Below are 16,924 nucleotides of genomic sequence, written 5' to 3'. Positions count from 1 at the left end.
CATGGAAATAATCACATGGAACAGCCCCATTCCCAAGACACTGACTCGACCTTCAAAAAACAGGCCTTTATGCAGACCATCTCATTACTTGTATCTTGGAAGTAATGTTGGTCTTTTTCTTACCAGACTAGATTATGAGTTCCCTGATGAGAGTCTTCTAAGGATGGAAGAGATGAGGTCTTCCGAAAGACAAAGGAATCACCATGAGCTCAGGTAATGTAATGAAAGAGTATTAGCTTTGGTGGAACAAAGAGAAACAGAGTCGTCCTCCATGCGAGTGCAGTGGGTCAGAATACGGCTCCATCCAGGGAAAAGCCCATTGAGATGGCAGCGGCGAAAAGAGGGTTAGTACTGTCATATGTCTAGAGGAGGAGGAATACTTTACCAGTGACAGCTTTTAAATCAGTGGACTCAACACTTCAACACTAGATGGAGAAACATTTATATGGATGTTAAAAGAGGGCAGAAGTCAAAGTAGATGATAAATATATGAAAAATATTAGTGAAGAGAAACACACCCTGCAGAGCTGTTTAAGTTGAGGGTTTTAAATCCAGACTCTCAGATGGCTTGTGTTTCTAAGGGTAAACATGACACGACGATTCTAAAGCAGGCTGAATGTTATGAAAATATAAACGATGACGACCTGGGGCATGTTCCAAATAAACCAGAAAGAACTCTTCCCTTTGATGGCCTATTTCACACCTAGTAGAGTGCATCACCACAGGGACTTAGAAAACTGCAAAGGAATATGACGTGACAAAAGGACCATATTCACTGGTAAATTGTTACATGAGCATAAAAACTTCACTTCCCACTCTTCACAAACTTGATAATGACTTGAAGGTAGTTTTTCACTTAAGATTTTTGAAACCAAGCAGCTAAGTGAAAAATCCCAAGACAACTTTTGGAACACTTTAATCAACAGAATGGAAGTATACAAATGAATTTCAAAATGAAATCAATGCACCCAAGAGGGAGATCTAACATGAGAGTATCTACAGCTCACAATGAGAATCTGGTCAGATGGAAGAAGGCCAGAGTCCAAAGCAGAGAGTGAAGAGGGATGCATAAGAGAGAGGAAGGGCTCTGGGACCGAAATATCAAGACGTGCTCATCTGATGTCTTCAAATTCCAGACTCCCCAAGGCCACAGTTGGTGGTTTGGGACAAACATGGTATTTGGTCACAAAGAGCAGCAGTAGAGATCAGCTGTATCTGGAATGGGGAGGGAGGCAAGACATCTGGGGAGACTGTAGATAGTCTATGATAAAGAAGACGGAGGTATGAGGGCACGGGCACTAATAAGGCTCTGTGTCCCCTTACGACAGGCGCCAACCAAACCACAGCAATGTACTATGAAAAATGACTCAAGTTACTGCTTTAGTGGAAGATATGAAGTAGCTACAGGAAACTTCTGTGGAAAAGGTCCAGCTTATATGGAGAAAAATACACATTCAAGCACTGGATTATCTATAGCGCCACATTCAGAGTTGGTGGAGGAAAGGAGCTCTTTCTGGGTGACTTGCAGAAGGCCATCTTTTCTTCACGGAGAGGACTGAAGCATTCAGTTCTTTACAAAGTTCTGTTAGTCTTCATCTTGTCCCTACAAAGAAAATAATGGGGACAGCTCCAGTGAGTTTATGAGGACAACCTTCTCTATTGTAACTGAAATGTATTCAGAGCATTTAGTTACAGTGACAATTCAAAAACCCACGTCTTATCTCAGAATTATTCTCTATAGTTACTACAGAAAAAGAATTAGCATTTAATGACATATATACTCTAAAGCTGTTCTTTCCTCTCAGTGAAAAACCTGCTTAGAAATGAGGAACCACTGCCAATGGGCATGGGGTTTCTTTGGGGGCTGGTGAATATGGTCTAAAATCAGACAGTGGTGAGGAGCACACCACCCTGGGAATTTACTAAAAACCACTGAGTTGTATGCTTTCAAAGGGTGACTTTTATGATATGTGAATTATATCTCAATAAAGTTGTAATTCAAAATCTGCTTAGACCTCAACATAATAAAAGCTATATATGACAAACCCACAGCAAACATTATCCTCAATGGTGAAAAATTGAAAGCATTTCCTCTAAAGTCAGGAACAAGACAAGGGTGCCCACTTTCACCATTACTATTCAACATAGTTTTGGAAGTTTTGGCCACAGCAATCAGAGCAGAAAAAGAAATAAAAGGAATCCAAATTGGAAAAGAAGAAGTAAAACTCTCACTATTTGCAGATGACATGATCCTCTACATAGAAAACCCTAAAGATTCCACCAGAAAATTACTAGAAATAATCAATGACTATAGTAAAGTTGCAGGATATAAAATCAACACACAGAAATCCCTTGCATTCCTATACACTAATAATGAGAAAACAGAAAGAGAAATTAAGGAAACAATTCCATTCACCATTGCAACGGAAAGAATAAAATACTTAGGAATATATCTACCTAAAGAAACTAAAGACCCATATATATAAAACTATAAAACACTGGTGAAAGAAATCAAAGAGGACACTAATAGATGGAGAAATATACCATGTTCATGGATTGGAAGAATCAATATAGTGAAAATGAGTATACTACCCAAAGCAATTTATAGATTCAATGCAATCCCTATCAAGCTACCAACAGTATTCTTCACAGAGCTAGAACAAATAATTTCACAATTTGTATGGAAATAAAAAAACCTCAAATAGCCAAAGCGATCTTGAGAAAGAAGAATGGAACTGGAGGAATCAACCTACCTGACTTCAGGCTCTACTACAAAGCCACAGTTATCAAGACAGTATGGTACTGGCACAAAGACAGAAATATAGATCAATGGAATAAAATAGAAAGCCCAGAGATAAATCCACGCACATATGGACACTTTATCTTTGACAAAGGAGGCAAGAATATACAATGGATTAAAGACAATCTCTTTAACAAGTGGTGCTGGGAAATCTGGTCAACCACTTGTAAAAGAATGAAACTAGACCACTTTCTAACACCATACACAAAAATAAACTCAAAATGGATTAAAGATCTAAACGTAAGACCAGAAACTATAAAACTCCTAGAGAAGAACATAGGCAAAACACTCTCTGACATACTTCACAGCAGGATCCTCTATGACCCACCTCCCAGAATATTGGAAATAAAAGCAAAAATAAACAAATGGGACCTAATTAACCTTAAAAGCTTCTGCACATCAAAGGAAACTATTAGCAAGGTGAAAAGACAGCCTTCAGAATGGGAGAAAATAATAGCAAATGAAGCAACCGACAAACAACTAATCTCAAAAATATACAAGCAACTCCTACAGCTCAACTCCAGAAAAATAAACGACCCAATCAAAAAATGGGCCAAAGAACTAAACAGACATTTCTCCAAAGAAGACATACAGATGGCTAACAAACACATGAAAAGATGCTCAACATCACTCATTATCAGAGAAATGCAAATCAAAACCACTATGAGGTACCATTTCACACCAGTCAGAATGGCTGCGATCCAAAAGTCTACAAATAATAAATGCTGGAGAGGGTGTGGAGAAAAGGGAACCCTCTTACACTGTTGGTGGGAATGCAAACTAGTACAGCCACTATGGAGAACAGTGTGGAGATTCCTTAAAAAACTGGAAATAGAACTGCCTTATGATCCAGCAATCCCACTGCTGGGCATACACACTGAGGAAACCAGAAGGGAAAGAGACACGTGTACCCCAATGTTCATCGCAGCACTGTTTATAATAGCCAGGACATGGAAACAACCTAGATGTCCATCAGCAGATGAATGGATAAGAAAGCTATGGTACATATACACAATGGAGTATTACTCAGCCATTACAAAGAATACATTTGAATCAGTTCTAATGAGGTGGATGAAACTGGAGCCTATTATACAGAGTGAAGTAAGCCAGAAGGAAAAACATAAATACAGTATACTAACGCATATATATGGAATTTAGAAAGATGGTAACAATAACCCGGTGTACGAGACAGCAAAAGAGACACTGATGTATAGAACAGTCTTATGGACTCTGTGGGAGAGGGAGAGGGTGGGAAGATTTGGGAGAATGACATTGAAACATGTAAAATATCATGTAAGAAACGAGTTGCCAGTCCAGGTTTGATACACGATACTGGATGCTTGGGGCTAGTGCACTGGGACGACCCAGAGGGATGGTATGGGGAGGGAGGAGGGAGGAGGGTTCAGGATGGGGAACACATGTATACCTGTGGCAGATTCATTTTGATATTTGGCAAAACTAATACAATTATGTAAAGTTTAAAAATAAAATAAAATTTAAAAAAAAGAAATTAAATTTTCTTAGCATTTCTCGTTCACCTAATGAATTTAATATAACTACTAAATACTTCCCCAGGTTGCCACCAATTATCCTATTTCTGTTAAGTGAAAAACTTTCAGCGTCAGGGTAGCCATTTTAGAATCTTAAAAACTGCTTTCTGATAACATTTGTTTGCCTAATAAGATATCAGAAATGAAGACTCAGGGACTTCCTTGATGGTCTCAATGCAGGGGGCATGGGTTTGATCCCTAGTCAGGGAACTAAGATGATGCATGCTGCCCAGCATGATCAATAAATAAATAAATAAAATTTCCCCTAAATAATAATGTATCATCCTTTAGAAAAAAGAAATTAAGACTCATACTTAATTACAGTATACAACCCGCTAAACTATTTAAATAGGCTTTAAAACAATATTCAACTAAAACCATCTTTTTACAATCCAAATGGACCTTAATGTTCATAAAGACCATTTTCTGTGCTACCCAAATAATTCCCCCTACCAGAGCCATCACTGGAATTAACTGCTCATACTGATAACCCAATATACTACCTGACTTCTACGAACTGAAAATGGAATCAAGGGAAATTGAGCCAGGTGTTTCAAGCTCATTTAGCTTGACCTTGGCCAGGGATGGTGTGTATATGTGTATACACACACCTGTGTGCACGCTCACACTTACGTGCATAAAACAAACTCCTCTAAATTTCATCATTTGAGGTGAGTGACCAATGCAACAACACTGCACAGAGGCCCATCACAATACTTCCAGAGGAAAAAAAGTAGCAATATAAATAACCTTTTACATCCTTCATCGGAAAAGATCAATGCTACTATAATGGTACAAAGTCACAAAGCTATATAAACTCTGCTGCTGCTAAGTTGCTTCAGTCGTATCCGACTCTGTGCGACCCCATAGACGGCAGCCCACCAGGCTCCCCCGTCCCTGGGATTCTCCAGGCAAGAACACTGGAGTGGGTTGCCATTTCCTTCTCCAATGCATGAAAGTGAAAGGTGAAAGTGAAGTCACTCAGTCGTGTATGACTCTTAGCGACCCCATGGACTGCAGCCTACCAGGCTCCTCCGTCCATGGGATTTTCCAAGCAAGAGTACTGGAGTGGGGTGCCATTGCCTACAAATACCTGTCTGTTGCACTGTGTTAGGAATCAAGGTTTTCAGGGTAAGAGGAAATATATACAATTAAAATAGATTAGGGAGAAATATTACAATGTTAAAAGAGAATTAAAAATCAACGTGAACTTATATATCTTAAACCATGTTTTATAGGTCTGTCCAGAAAACAAGACTAGAAAAGATGTCATGTACACCTCCAGCTCCCAGATTAGGGTCTCTAATACCCATTAAAAGTAAACAGGAGTCTTAGTATGAGATGAACTTAGGACATCCTCTTGGGCCAGAAAGTAAGGAAGCTTTCAAAGACCAACAGGATTTCACCAATGGAACATAAAGGATATGGCTAGAAATAGCTTCCAATGGCCAAAGGTGTGCCAATTTTAGCATCAAAAAGATGGCCACTACATGCAGTGACAGGGTAACCTCACAGAGAAGAGAGCCAGACACAAAAACAGCATGCACTGTATATTCCATTTATTTTAAATTCAAGAAGAGAAGAGAGTCAGATATAGTGATAGGTGATAGAGTTGGAGTAATGGTTACATGGTGGGGAGGGAAAAAGGAGAAAACTGTGACTAGGAAGTGGCCTTTTCGGGTCCTGGAGATACAGATGTAAAAATTCATCATGTTTCAAACTTTGTATCTGTACACTTTATATATATATATATGTTAAATACTGACCAAAATACACCAACAAAGCAATAAAAATCTACCACATCCATAATACTACTTAAAAAAAAAGGAAGCCTGAAACCCACCCGTCACCATTTAAAGTGGTTTCTAACTCAGCATCCGCCTGGAAAATTTGCAATTGAAAAGAAAGATTTAAATGCCTATCCTGCCTTGCCAGGAGGAACTGTACTTCAGAAGGTACCTAAATGACCTTAGTTGATGAGGAAAAACTTGATAGGAGAATGTCAGCTAATTGTCAAAGGAAGGACACTAACAAAAAACTCATCATTTTATACACATTAACAAAATTACTGATTCAGGCCAAGTTTTTCAACTGGTCTTAATAACCCCTAAGTGATGGTTGTATGGTGGCAAAGTAACACTACGCAGATCATTTTCTGATTAAGAAGGGAAAATTAACCACACTGTGGAGGGACCAGGCAGTCACCATCTGAATTATGGGCAGTCTTAACATTACTAACACTGGATCAACCGAACTGCATGGGTCTCAGAGTGTAATTCTGCATCCATATTTATGAAATATTCTAGAAAAAAAAAAATGCTCCACTGAGCCTTTAGATGAACTTCCAGTTTACGGGACAGCCAGGGTTTCAAAGGAAAAAAATCAAACAAATCAAGGTGGGACATTTTGCAGGACAACTGGTATGGTCTTTCAATAACAAAAAATTGTTCTACATTAAAATCTAGAGACCTATTCAGATGTGTTATGTGGTCCTGGAATCGATTTGTCTTTGGGACAAATCAGGGGAATTTTCATGATGAAAATATAATGACACAGAAAGATGGAGACGGTTAAATGAAATAAAACTAGGCTGCGTGACAGTATGAAAAGTCTGATCTCATTTGGGAAAAGATACATATACAAATAGAAAACACCTGGAAGGACACAGATACAGCTCTAAGAATGGTAATCTCTGGATTATCAGAATACAATAGTTTCTATTTTTTTGCTTATTTATATCTTTTAACAGTGTACATATACTGCTTTTTGATTATTAAAAGATTACTTTAAATTAAACAAATAATCAGAACCCTTACTGTTGCCAGTAGAGTTGGAGCTTAAAGGTTGTCAGAAGAAAGAAAACTGGAAACCAAAGACTGGATTATTTATTGTCGTTATTACCACCAAGTAGTAAAACTCGTTATTCTGTGATTGATCATTTTCTTCATTTCTTTTATTGTGGTAAACTATATGTAAAGTTTACCCTTTGGTTAAGATGGAAAAAAATGTTTTATTAAGTGTACAGCTCAGCAGCGTTCAGTACATTCACAGTGTTGTACCACCATCCATCTCCAGAACTTTTTCATCTTTCTCCAATGAAACTTGTCCTCATTAAACGCTAAATTTGCTTTTCCCCTACTCCCCAGCCATGGCAACCACCATTCTACTTTCTTCAGGTGCCTTACATAAGTTGAAGCATACAGTATCTGTCCTTCAGGGTCTGGATTATTTCACTTACCATAAGGACTTCAAGGTTTATCTATACTGTAGCATGTCACAACTTTATTCCCTTTAAGGGCTGAATAATAATAATTGGATATGGATAAACCCACTGTTTACCTTGATTGATAATTTTAACTTTTTTATTTTTCTGGTTTCAATCCATCTACAGACTTTCTCTAAACATTCTTCTGTCAATTCTATGGATGATGACAAACGGAATTACTTCTTAAATAAGATTCGTGGCAGGATACACACCCGGCTTACTGCTTTTAATACCTCCATAGGGCAAGGACTCCCAGAATATCAGGTCCTCTACTGAAATGGCTACTCTGGTGACCCAGTTCTTGCTATACTTCCTGTCTGGGGTGAAAAAATACTCCCATCTTTCTTTAGGGATCACTTTGCCTTTCCAGTGGCAAAACCACAAAGATGTGGCTGAAAATATCAATCATCTGAGGAAAAATCAGATATTTTGTAATAGAAAGAAAAGTAGTCAATTACTGTTTTGCCTTGTATTTGGAAGCGTCCCTGGGCTCACTGCTGGGATTGCTCCAATCGTCAGCTTCAGCTGTGCTCTTGTAATGGCGCCATGCGGACTTGTTAAAAACCGGAAGTCTCTCAAATGATTCACTTGAAAGGGCCTAAGGAGAGAAACAAAAATGTATACTAAAGGTCTACAGTGTCATCTTGCTCATGTGAAATACTAATTCAAATTTTACTATTCAAAGCATCAGAAACCTTAATGTGGAGGTACACTAAAATTACATTTTAGCATTTTACTTAGACTGGACAGGATGAAATTAAAGCATTTTTTAAAGGAATAAAAACATTCACTCATGAAAAACCAGTAAACATGACGAGAACAAAAACCATTTTCGTTCAGTTAATACTAATAAAGATATCCAATCGTCTTAAACCAAACACTATTGTCCACTGGGTAAATGCTCTCCCAGAGGGCCCAGAAGAAATAAAGTTTCACAGTAGATTTATAAATATAAACTCATAAAGTGATATCAAATAGCATATCATTTCTGTGTACTGGCATCTAAGATAAACACCCCAAATAAAGGGTTATTTTATGATACAGCATATAAAACACTACACAGCTGTTAAAAGGATGAGCCAGTTCTATGTGAATTGATATGGAAGTATCTCCAAGAGATATTGGAAAGTAAAAAAGAGCAAAGTGCTAAAATAATCACTGGTGTGAAAACAATTAGATTCTCTCTCCATATGTTTATCAATACAGAATCAACTTCTAAGAGGATTCACATGAAACTGGTACCCATGGTCACCCCAGAAAAGAGAACCCAGTGGCTCTGGGCCAGTAATGGAAGACAGTTTTCCCTTTCACAGCTTTAAAATTTCATACCATGTGCCCCTATTAGATAATGAAAAAGTACTCCAAATATTCTAGAGTTTCAGTTCAGTTCAGTTGCTCAGTCATGTCCAACTCTTTGCGACCCCATGAACCGCAGCACGCCAGGCCTCCCTGTCCATCACCAACTCCCAAAGCTTGCTCAAACTCATGCCCATTGAGTCGGTGATGCTATCCAACCATCTCATCCTCTGTCATCCCCTTCTCCTCCTGCCTTTAATCTTTCCCAGCATCAGGGTCTTTTCAAATGAGTCAGTTCTTCACATCAGGTGGCCAAAGTATTGGAGTTTCAGCTTCAGCATCAGTCCTTCCACTGAATATTCAGGACTGGTCTCCTTTAGGATGGACTGGTTGGATCTCCTTGCAGTCCAAGGGACTCTCAAGAGTCTTCTCCAACACCACAGTTCAAAAGCATCACTTCTTTGGCACTCAGCTTTCTTTACAGTCCAACTCTCACATCCATACATGACTAATGGAAAAACCATAGCCTTGACTAGACGGACCTTTGTTGGTAAAGTAACGTCTCTGCTTTTTAATATGCTGTCTAGGTTGGTCATAACTTTCCTTCCAAGGAGTAAGCATCTTTTAATTTCATGGCTGCAATCATAATCTGCAGTGATTTTGGAGCCCCAAAAAATAAAGTCTGACACTGTTTCCATTGTTTCCCCATCTATTTGCCATGAAGTGATGAGACTGGATGCCACGATCTTCATTTTCTGAATGTTGAGCTTTAAGCCAACTTTTTCACTCTCCTCTTTCATTTTCATCAAGAGGCTCTTTACTTCTTCTTCACCTTCTGCCATAATGGTGGTATCATCTGCATATCTGAGGTTATTGATATTTCTCCCAGCAATCTTGATTCCAGCTTGTGCTTCCTCCAGCTCGGCATTTCTCATGATATACTCTGCATATAAGTTAAATAAGCAGGGTGACAATATACAGCCTTGATGTACTCCTTTCCCTATTTGGAACCAGTCTGTTATTCCATGTCCAATTCTAACTGTCGCTTCCTGACCTGCATACAGATTTCTCAAGAAATTTCTCAAACAGATCAGGTGGTCTGGTACTCCCATCTCTTTCAGAATTTTCCACAGTTTGTTGTGATATTCTAGAGTTTAGAAGTAAATAAAAGTTTGGTATCACCACTGAATGAGAAAACTTGTATTACAGAGAACTTTGTTATCTGATCAGACTTTTAGGTAAACATATTATAAGCACTGAAATCTTGCAACTTTAAGTCAGCAAGTCTCTAAAATAAAAGACTTCAGTTTATGAAAATCTGTCTTTTAAATGAGTCCTTTTAATGGATATGCAAATTTTTAAAAAATCACAACTTAGAATTAAGGTTTTTAAAAATCAGTATTAAATTTTCATATCTCCATATTTCCTATTTGCTCTGAGCATAAAATCAAGGGTCATAACTTGGTTTTCACATAAAAGTGAAGTAAATCCTAGTTGAATATAAGAATTCATATATATATATTAAATCATATATATGATTATTCATATATTCATATATAATATGAGATGATGATACAGTGCTAATCTGCTTTAGTTATTAGAACTTACAGCTTTAAAAAGTAAAGATGCTTTCCTGTAACAGAAATGAAATGCAGTACCTTTAAATAAATGACAGCATCAGTACCCACGCCTTCCATAGAATAGAGCTTTAGATCTCCTTGAAAATATCTAGCATACAGACGAGAAATTGGCAAGCCATAACCAAATCCAGCCTATTGAGAAAAGAAAATTAATATACTGAGAAAGGCACAAAATGCTAACACGTTGAGTCTGAGAACCATCTGAAAGATTAGAATTAATTCTTGATTCATATTTAAAGCAAATACATTGACCCAACCCATACTATGATGTACATACATGGCATCTATGGCAAATAATCTATTTTCATCCTCCAAAAATATTTCTCAAGTGTTTGGAAAAGAATAGAAACACTCCTATTTTGACTAATGCTTTTTTTAAATATCACAAATAATGCTTTTAATTATTTAGCTTCTTATAGTACTCACATAACAGAAACTGACAAACCCATGTTGTTGTTATTTAGTCACTAAGTCACATGTAACTCTCTTGCAATCCCATGGACTATAGCCCATCAGGCTCCTCTGTCCATGGGATTTCCCAGGTAAGAATACTGGAGTGAATGGGTTGCAATTCCTTCTCCCAGGAGACTAATGCTTTTTGAATGTTTTAAGGCAACTGTTTTGCATTGTTTAAAAACAAATCCCAAATCATGTGGAATTTGAACTGGAAACTCAACTAAACGACATCATTCCAGAGTTCTATTAACTGATTTCTTTGCTCTTTATAGTGAACATTCAATTGAGTAGCACAGGAATTGAAACCTACCAGTACCAAGGCTAACACAATGAAAAGAAAGTGATCTCCTAAGGGCTACTTCCTAAAGCTGTGGGAACACTACAGTATTTTGACATGTGGTCATCCATGTATTTTTAGAGACAAGAAAGCAAAGCCAGTACCCTCCTGTACCTCTGTGTCATAGAACCCTGACTGTAACAGGTTGTTGGTGGGGGGGCGGAGATCTCCAATACTGACAAGAATAAGAACAATTGAGACTAATTTCAAAACCTCTGGGTTGGAGAGGAAAGGGCTGTTCCTCAAGCTTCGGCCCCTCTGATTAAGTCCACCGACAGGTTAGTGAAGGAGGCAGTGGGCAAACACACAGCAGTGGCTGGTGGGCTTTAGGCTCAGACAGGTGAAGCCCACTTTTTGTGCAACGAGCAGTTTGCTCAACCTAAGACTGTTTTCTTATCTGAAAAATGTAATAAAAAGCTTACATAAGAGCTGCTGTAAGAATGAAATGATATAAGGAGTGTAAAGTCTTGGGACAGTGTCTAAGACACAGCAGAATGAAAGAAATGGAAGCTGCTATGATGGCTACCACCCAGCAGTAATTTTACTAAGTTCTGCAGCTTTCAACTGTTTTCTAACAGCTTTCCTAGATTCCCTCCGTGGGGTTAGGGCCTAAACAAGGGTTGGGTGTGATAAGAGTCCACCATCATGGAAGGGCTGCAGGACAGGCAAAACACGGCCAGGAGCAAAGACGAGACAGCCGAAATGGTGACTGAGGTCACCACAGCAAAGAAATCAGTGGACTCTGGAGGAGGCTGAGGAAACCTGCCTCCTCCAGTCAAGCAAGGCCCGGAGCCGGCTCCCAGGGAACAGCTGAGACCATCTGAGCCCGATGCAGTCACGAGTGTGAGGAGACAGGTGACCCCAGGGTCCCACGGAATGCAAAGGAGGGGCCTCTACCTCAGATTTGGACAGGTTCTGGAAAGTCTTCCCAGGGTGTCAAAGGATCAATAGGAGTTGGCTGGGATGACATTTCCAAAAAAGAAATGCATGTGTCACAGCACAGGGCTGTAACACAGTAAGGTGCTTGATGATGAAATTACATTTCCTAGTAGTACATACCCACATGCCTGCTTACAGGCTGAGGAGAGCTAACGGGGAGACATGCTAGTGGAAGCATTTCTTCAAAAGTAGAGCCACACAGCACACTGGGAAGAATGTAGACAGACATGGCCAGCGCTGGCTTGACCATCACGAGCTCAAGGACCTTAGGCGAGCAGGTAACCCCTCATCTATAACGTGTGAGGTTGGATGCACACTTTTTACAACTCTTACTTCAACTGCTCAGTTTCATTCAAAAAAAATGACATCACAGCTGTCCTCAAGATGCTATTTTGAGACCTGGAAGAGATGATCCATATCCCTTTTAAACAACTGGTGAAGGCTCTAGATTTGCTTGTGGCATTTTGTTTTCCTTTTGACATGTGTTTAAGTAGGTACCAGAAACTAGTCAAGGTGATCAGTTTCAAAACTGATCTCTCAAATATTTTCTTGAATCCTATATAAACGACTTCCTCTCTGCTTTCAATATGCTGTGTTAACAAACTCTGTCTTGAATAAATGATGTTAAGTGTTGGATTTTATTCATACAAGTAAAACATAATCTCATGTGCTTATCAGGCAGGTAAGACTTGAAAATGAAAATGTACACCCTGAACTATTTCGCAGAATCATAGCTATGTTGCTGTGTTTAATGACAAAGGGTTCAACTGTTGTTTGTCAATTAGAAACACTCAGCGGGGGAAGAAAGTGTGGCCCTACCAGGATCTAAATGCTGCCATGGTAACCAGAGGCTTTCCTCACTGCCTTAATAGAGCTGAAGATTTTTTCCACATTGAGACAGAAAAGGCTCTGAAAATGCATACACAACCTATATGTTTCCTGCTTATGTTATTTCATGTAAAAAATGTAATGTGTTCATAATTTAACATTTAATTATATAAACAAATTTAGCAGGGGAAGTTCTAAGGCCCTGGCTGATCCAAGCCATGGAGGTGTGCAGCGCCCAGGGCCTGCTGCAGCCAGACACACGGTGCTGTTCCCCGTTCACCTGCTATTAAACTCCCACCCCCGCCAAGGGGAACGCCAGGTGGTAAATGGTGCTCTGGCAGCCGCCTTAACCATGACGTTTTTCTCTCTATTGGGAAGGTAGGCACTCAGCTCTGAGTGTTGTTTACACACAAATTAGAGAAGAAATCTGAGGCCAAAGAGTCATAAAGAAAGTGGCAGTAGCATAAAGCTCCCCCTCCTTCAAACCAGGTGGAAAACATGCAAATTCAACAAGGCTAATGCAACACCCTGGGGAGACAGCCTGCCCTGCCCGTCTCCTGTTAATGGTCCTTCCTCCAACAAAAGCTTGAGAGGCTTACCAATGGGGCAGCTCGGGTAGGCTCCAGGCTAGGTCTCGGAGCAGTTGAATACATGTAGTTAAAAAGGCGATCTATTTTTCGGAGTGGAACCCCACCACCTAGGTCACTTATCTGTAACATACAAAAACATTAAAAGCAGAAAAAGTCATCATCAATATACTTAGCAGGTGGCAAGGAGTTCATTACATAAAGTATATGACAGATTACTCTAAACTGTGCAAGGGCTTCAACTCCCAAAGAAATGTGGTCCCTTTGTGAATGGTATAAAACAAAGGAGGTGGGCAACTGGGGTCAGCATCCAATAGGCTTGGGTTTCAGATCTTGATCAGCTCCCTAAAAATGGGGTTCTAATGAAGTTTAAACAAGGAAACTTAAGCCAAGGATCTAATGTAGTACTTAGAAATAAAAACTCCCAAACTCATTCTATGAGGCGACCATCATCCTGATACCAAAACCACAGGCCAATATCAATGATGAACATAGATGCAAAAATTCTCAACTAAATTCTGGCAAACAGAATCCAATAACACATTAAAAGGATCATATATCATGATCACATGGGCTTTATCCCAGGGATGCAACGATTCTTCAACATTCGTGAATCAATCAGTGTGATATACAATATTAATAAACTGAAATATAAAAACCATATGATCATCTCAATAAATGCAGAGAAAGTCTTTGATAAAATTCAATACTCATTTATGATAAAAACTCTCCAGAAAGGAGGCATAGAAGGAACCTATCTCAACATAATGGGCTTCCATGGTAGCTCAGATGGTGAAGAATCTGCCTGTAATGCAGGAAACCTAGGTTCAATCCCTGGGTTGAGAAGATTACTAGAGCTAATCAATTAATATAGTAAACTCACAGGATATAAAATATACAGAGATCATTTGCATTCCTATCAGCTAACAATGAAAAATTGGAAAGAGAAATTAAGGAAACAATTCCATTCACCAATGCAGCAAAAAGAATAAAGTACTTAGGAGTAAACCTAAAGAGATAAAAGACCTGTATGCAGAAAACCATAAGACACAGATGAAAGAAATCAAAGAAGACACAAACAGATGGAGAGATATACCATGTTCTTAGATTGGAAGAAACAATATTGTGAAAATGACTATACTACCCAAAGCAATCTACAGATTCAATGCAACTCCTATGAAACTACCAATGGTATTTTTCAAAGAACTAGAACAAAAATATTTCACAATTCATATGGAAACACAAAAGACCCTGAATAGCCAAAGCAATCTTGAACAAAGAAAAATGGTGCTGAAGGAATCAACTTTCCAGACTATACCACAAAGATAGTCATCAAGACAGTATGGTACTGGCACAGAAACAGAAATATAAAGCAATGGAACAAGACAGTCTAGAGATAAACCCACACACCTATGGGCACCTTATCTTTGACAAAGGAGGCAAGAATACACAGTGGAGAAAAGACAGTCTCTTCAATAACTGCTGCTGGGAAAACTGGACCCCTACATGTAAAAGAATGAAACTAGAACACTTCCTAACACCATACAAAAAATGAACTCGAAATGGATTAAAGACTTAAATATAAGGCTAGAAACTATAAAGCTCTTAGAGGAAAACACAGGCAGTACACTTTTGACATAAATCACAGCAGGATCCTCTTTGACCCAGATCCAAGAATAAAAATAAACAAATGGGACTTAATGAAACTTAGAACCTTTTGCCCAACAAAGAAAACAATAAACAAGATTAAAAGACAACTCTCAGAGTGGGAGAAAATAATTTCAAACAAAACAACCAACAAAGGATTAATCTCCAAAATATATAAGCAGCTCGTATAGCTCAATACCTGAAAAATAAAGAGCTTAATCAAAAAATTGGCAGAAACAGCAAAGGAAACTACAAATAAGGTGAAAGGACAACACTCAGAATGGGAGAAAATAATAGCAAATGAAACAACTGACAAAGAATTAATTCCAAAATATACAAGCAGCTCATATAACTCAATACCAGAAAAACAGCCCAATCAAAAAGTGGGGAAAAGACCTAAAAAGACATTTCTCCAAAGAAGACATACAGATGGCTAGCAAACACATGAAAAGATGCTCAATATCACTTATTATTCAGTTCAGTTACTCAGTCATGTCCAACTCTTTGCGACCCCATGAATCGCAGCACGCCAGGCCTCCCTGTCCATCACCAACTCCCGGAGTTCACTCAGACTCACGTCCATCGAGTCAGTGATGCCATCCAGCCATCTCATCCTCTGTCGTCTCCTTCTCCTCTTGCCCCCAATCCCTCCCAGCATGAGAATTCTTTTCCAATGAGTCAACTCTTCGCATGAGGTGGCCAAAGTACAGTCAGAATAGCCATCATCAAAAAGTCTACGATGAATGCTGGAGAGGGTGTGGAGAAAAGGGAACCCTCTTGCATTGCTGGTGGGAATGTAAACTGATACAGTCACTATGGAAGACAGTATAGAGCTTCCTTAAAAAGCTAGGAATAAATTTAAAGAGGAGAATGAAAAAGCTGGCTTAAAACTCAACATTCAGAAAACCAAGATCATGGTGGCAAACAGACGGAGAAACAACGGAAGCAGTCAGAGACTTTAATTTTGGGGGCTCCAAAATCACTGCAGATGGTGACTGTAGCCATGAAGTCAAAAGATGCTTGCTCCTTAGAAGAAAAGCTATGACCAACCTAGACGGCATATTAAAAAGCAAAGACATTACTTTGCCGACAAAGGTCCATCTAGTCAAAGCTATGGTTTTTCCAGTAGGCATGTATGGACATGAGAGTTGGACTATAAAGAAAGCTGAGTGCTGAATAACTGACGCTTTTGAACTGTGGTGTTGGAGAAGACTCTTGCGAGTCCCTTGGACTGCAAGGAGATCCAACCAGTCCATTCTAAAGGAAATCAGTCCTGAATATTCATTGGAAGGACTGATGCTGAAGCTGAAACCCCAATACTTTGGCCACCTGATGCCAAAACCTAGAGCCTACTATACAGAGTGAAGTAAGTCAGAAAAAGAAATATAAATATCAAATACTGACACACATATATGGAATCTAAAAAAAATGGTACTGATGAATTTATTTTCAGGGCAGCAATGGAGAAACAGACATAGAGAACAGACCTATGGACATGGGGGAGGGGAGGAGGGAGAGGATGAGATGTATGCACAGAGGAACAAGAAAACTTACAATACCATATGTAAAATAGATAGCC

The 16,924-nt window shown here is 38.9% G+C and overlaps 1 protein-coding gene across 2 annotated transcripts in view; it reads right to left on the bottom strand.

Moving 5' to 3' along the window:
* Positions 1–899: 899 nt before the first annotated feature.
* The window catches only part of PDK3 (pyruvate dehydrogenase kinase 3), an 82,639-nt gene continuing 66,614 nt past the window's right edge, over positions 900–16,924 (bottom strand). The window contains exons 9-12 of one of the 2 annotated variants that reach the window (XM_027533591.1): positions 13,711–13,821; positions 10,570–10,683; positions 8,074–8,213; positions 900–1,603 (exon numbers count right to left, since the gene is read on the bottom strand). In XM_027533591.1, the coding sequence (XP_027389392.1) occupies positions 1,573–1,603; positions 8,074–8,213; positions 10,570–10,683; positions 13,711–13,821 (396 nt within the window). In that variant the 3' untranslated portion in view covers positions 900–1,572. The remainder of the gene's footprint in view (positions 1,604–8,073; positions 8,214–10,569; positions 10,684–13,710; positions 13,822–16,924) is intronic. The other variant, XM_027533592.1, reaches the window with a different exon arrangement.

Source organism: Bos indicus x Bos taurus, chromosome X (assembly GCF_003369695.1).
Source record: "Bos indicus x Bos taurus breed Angus x Brahman F1 hybrid chromosome X, Bos_hybrid_MaternalHap_v2.0, whole genome shotgun sequence".
NCBI classification, from domain to species: domain Eukaryota; kingdom Metazoa; phylum Chordata; class Mammalia; order Artiodactyla; family Bovidae; genus Bos; species Bos indicus x Bos taurus.
The sequence above is the reverse complement of the archived record's forward strand: the minus strand, read 5'-3'. Positions and strand labels throughout refer to the sequence as shown.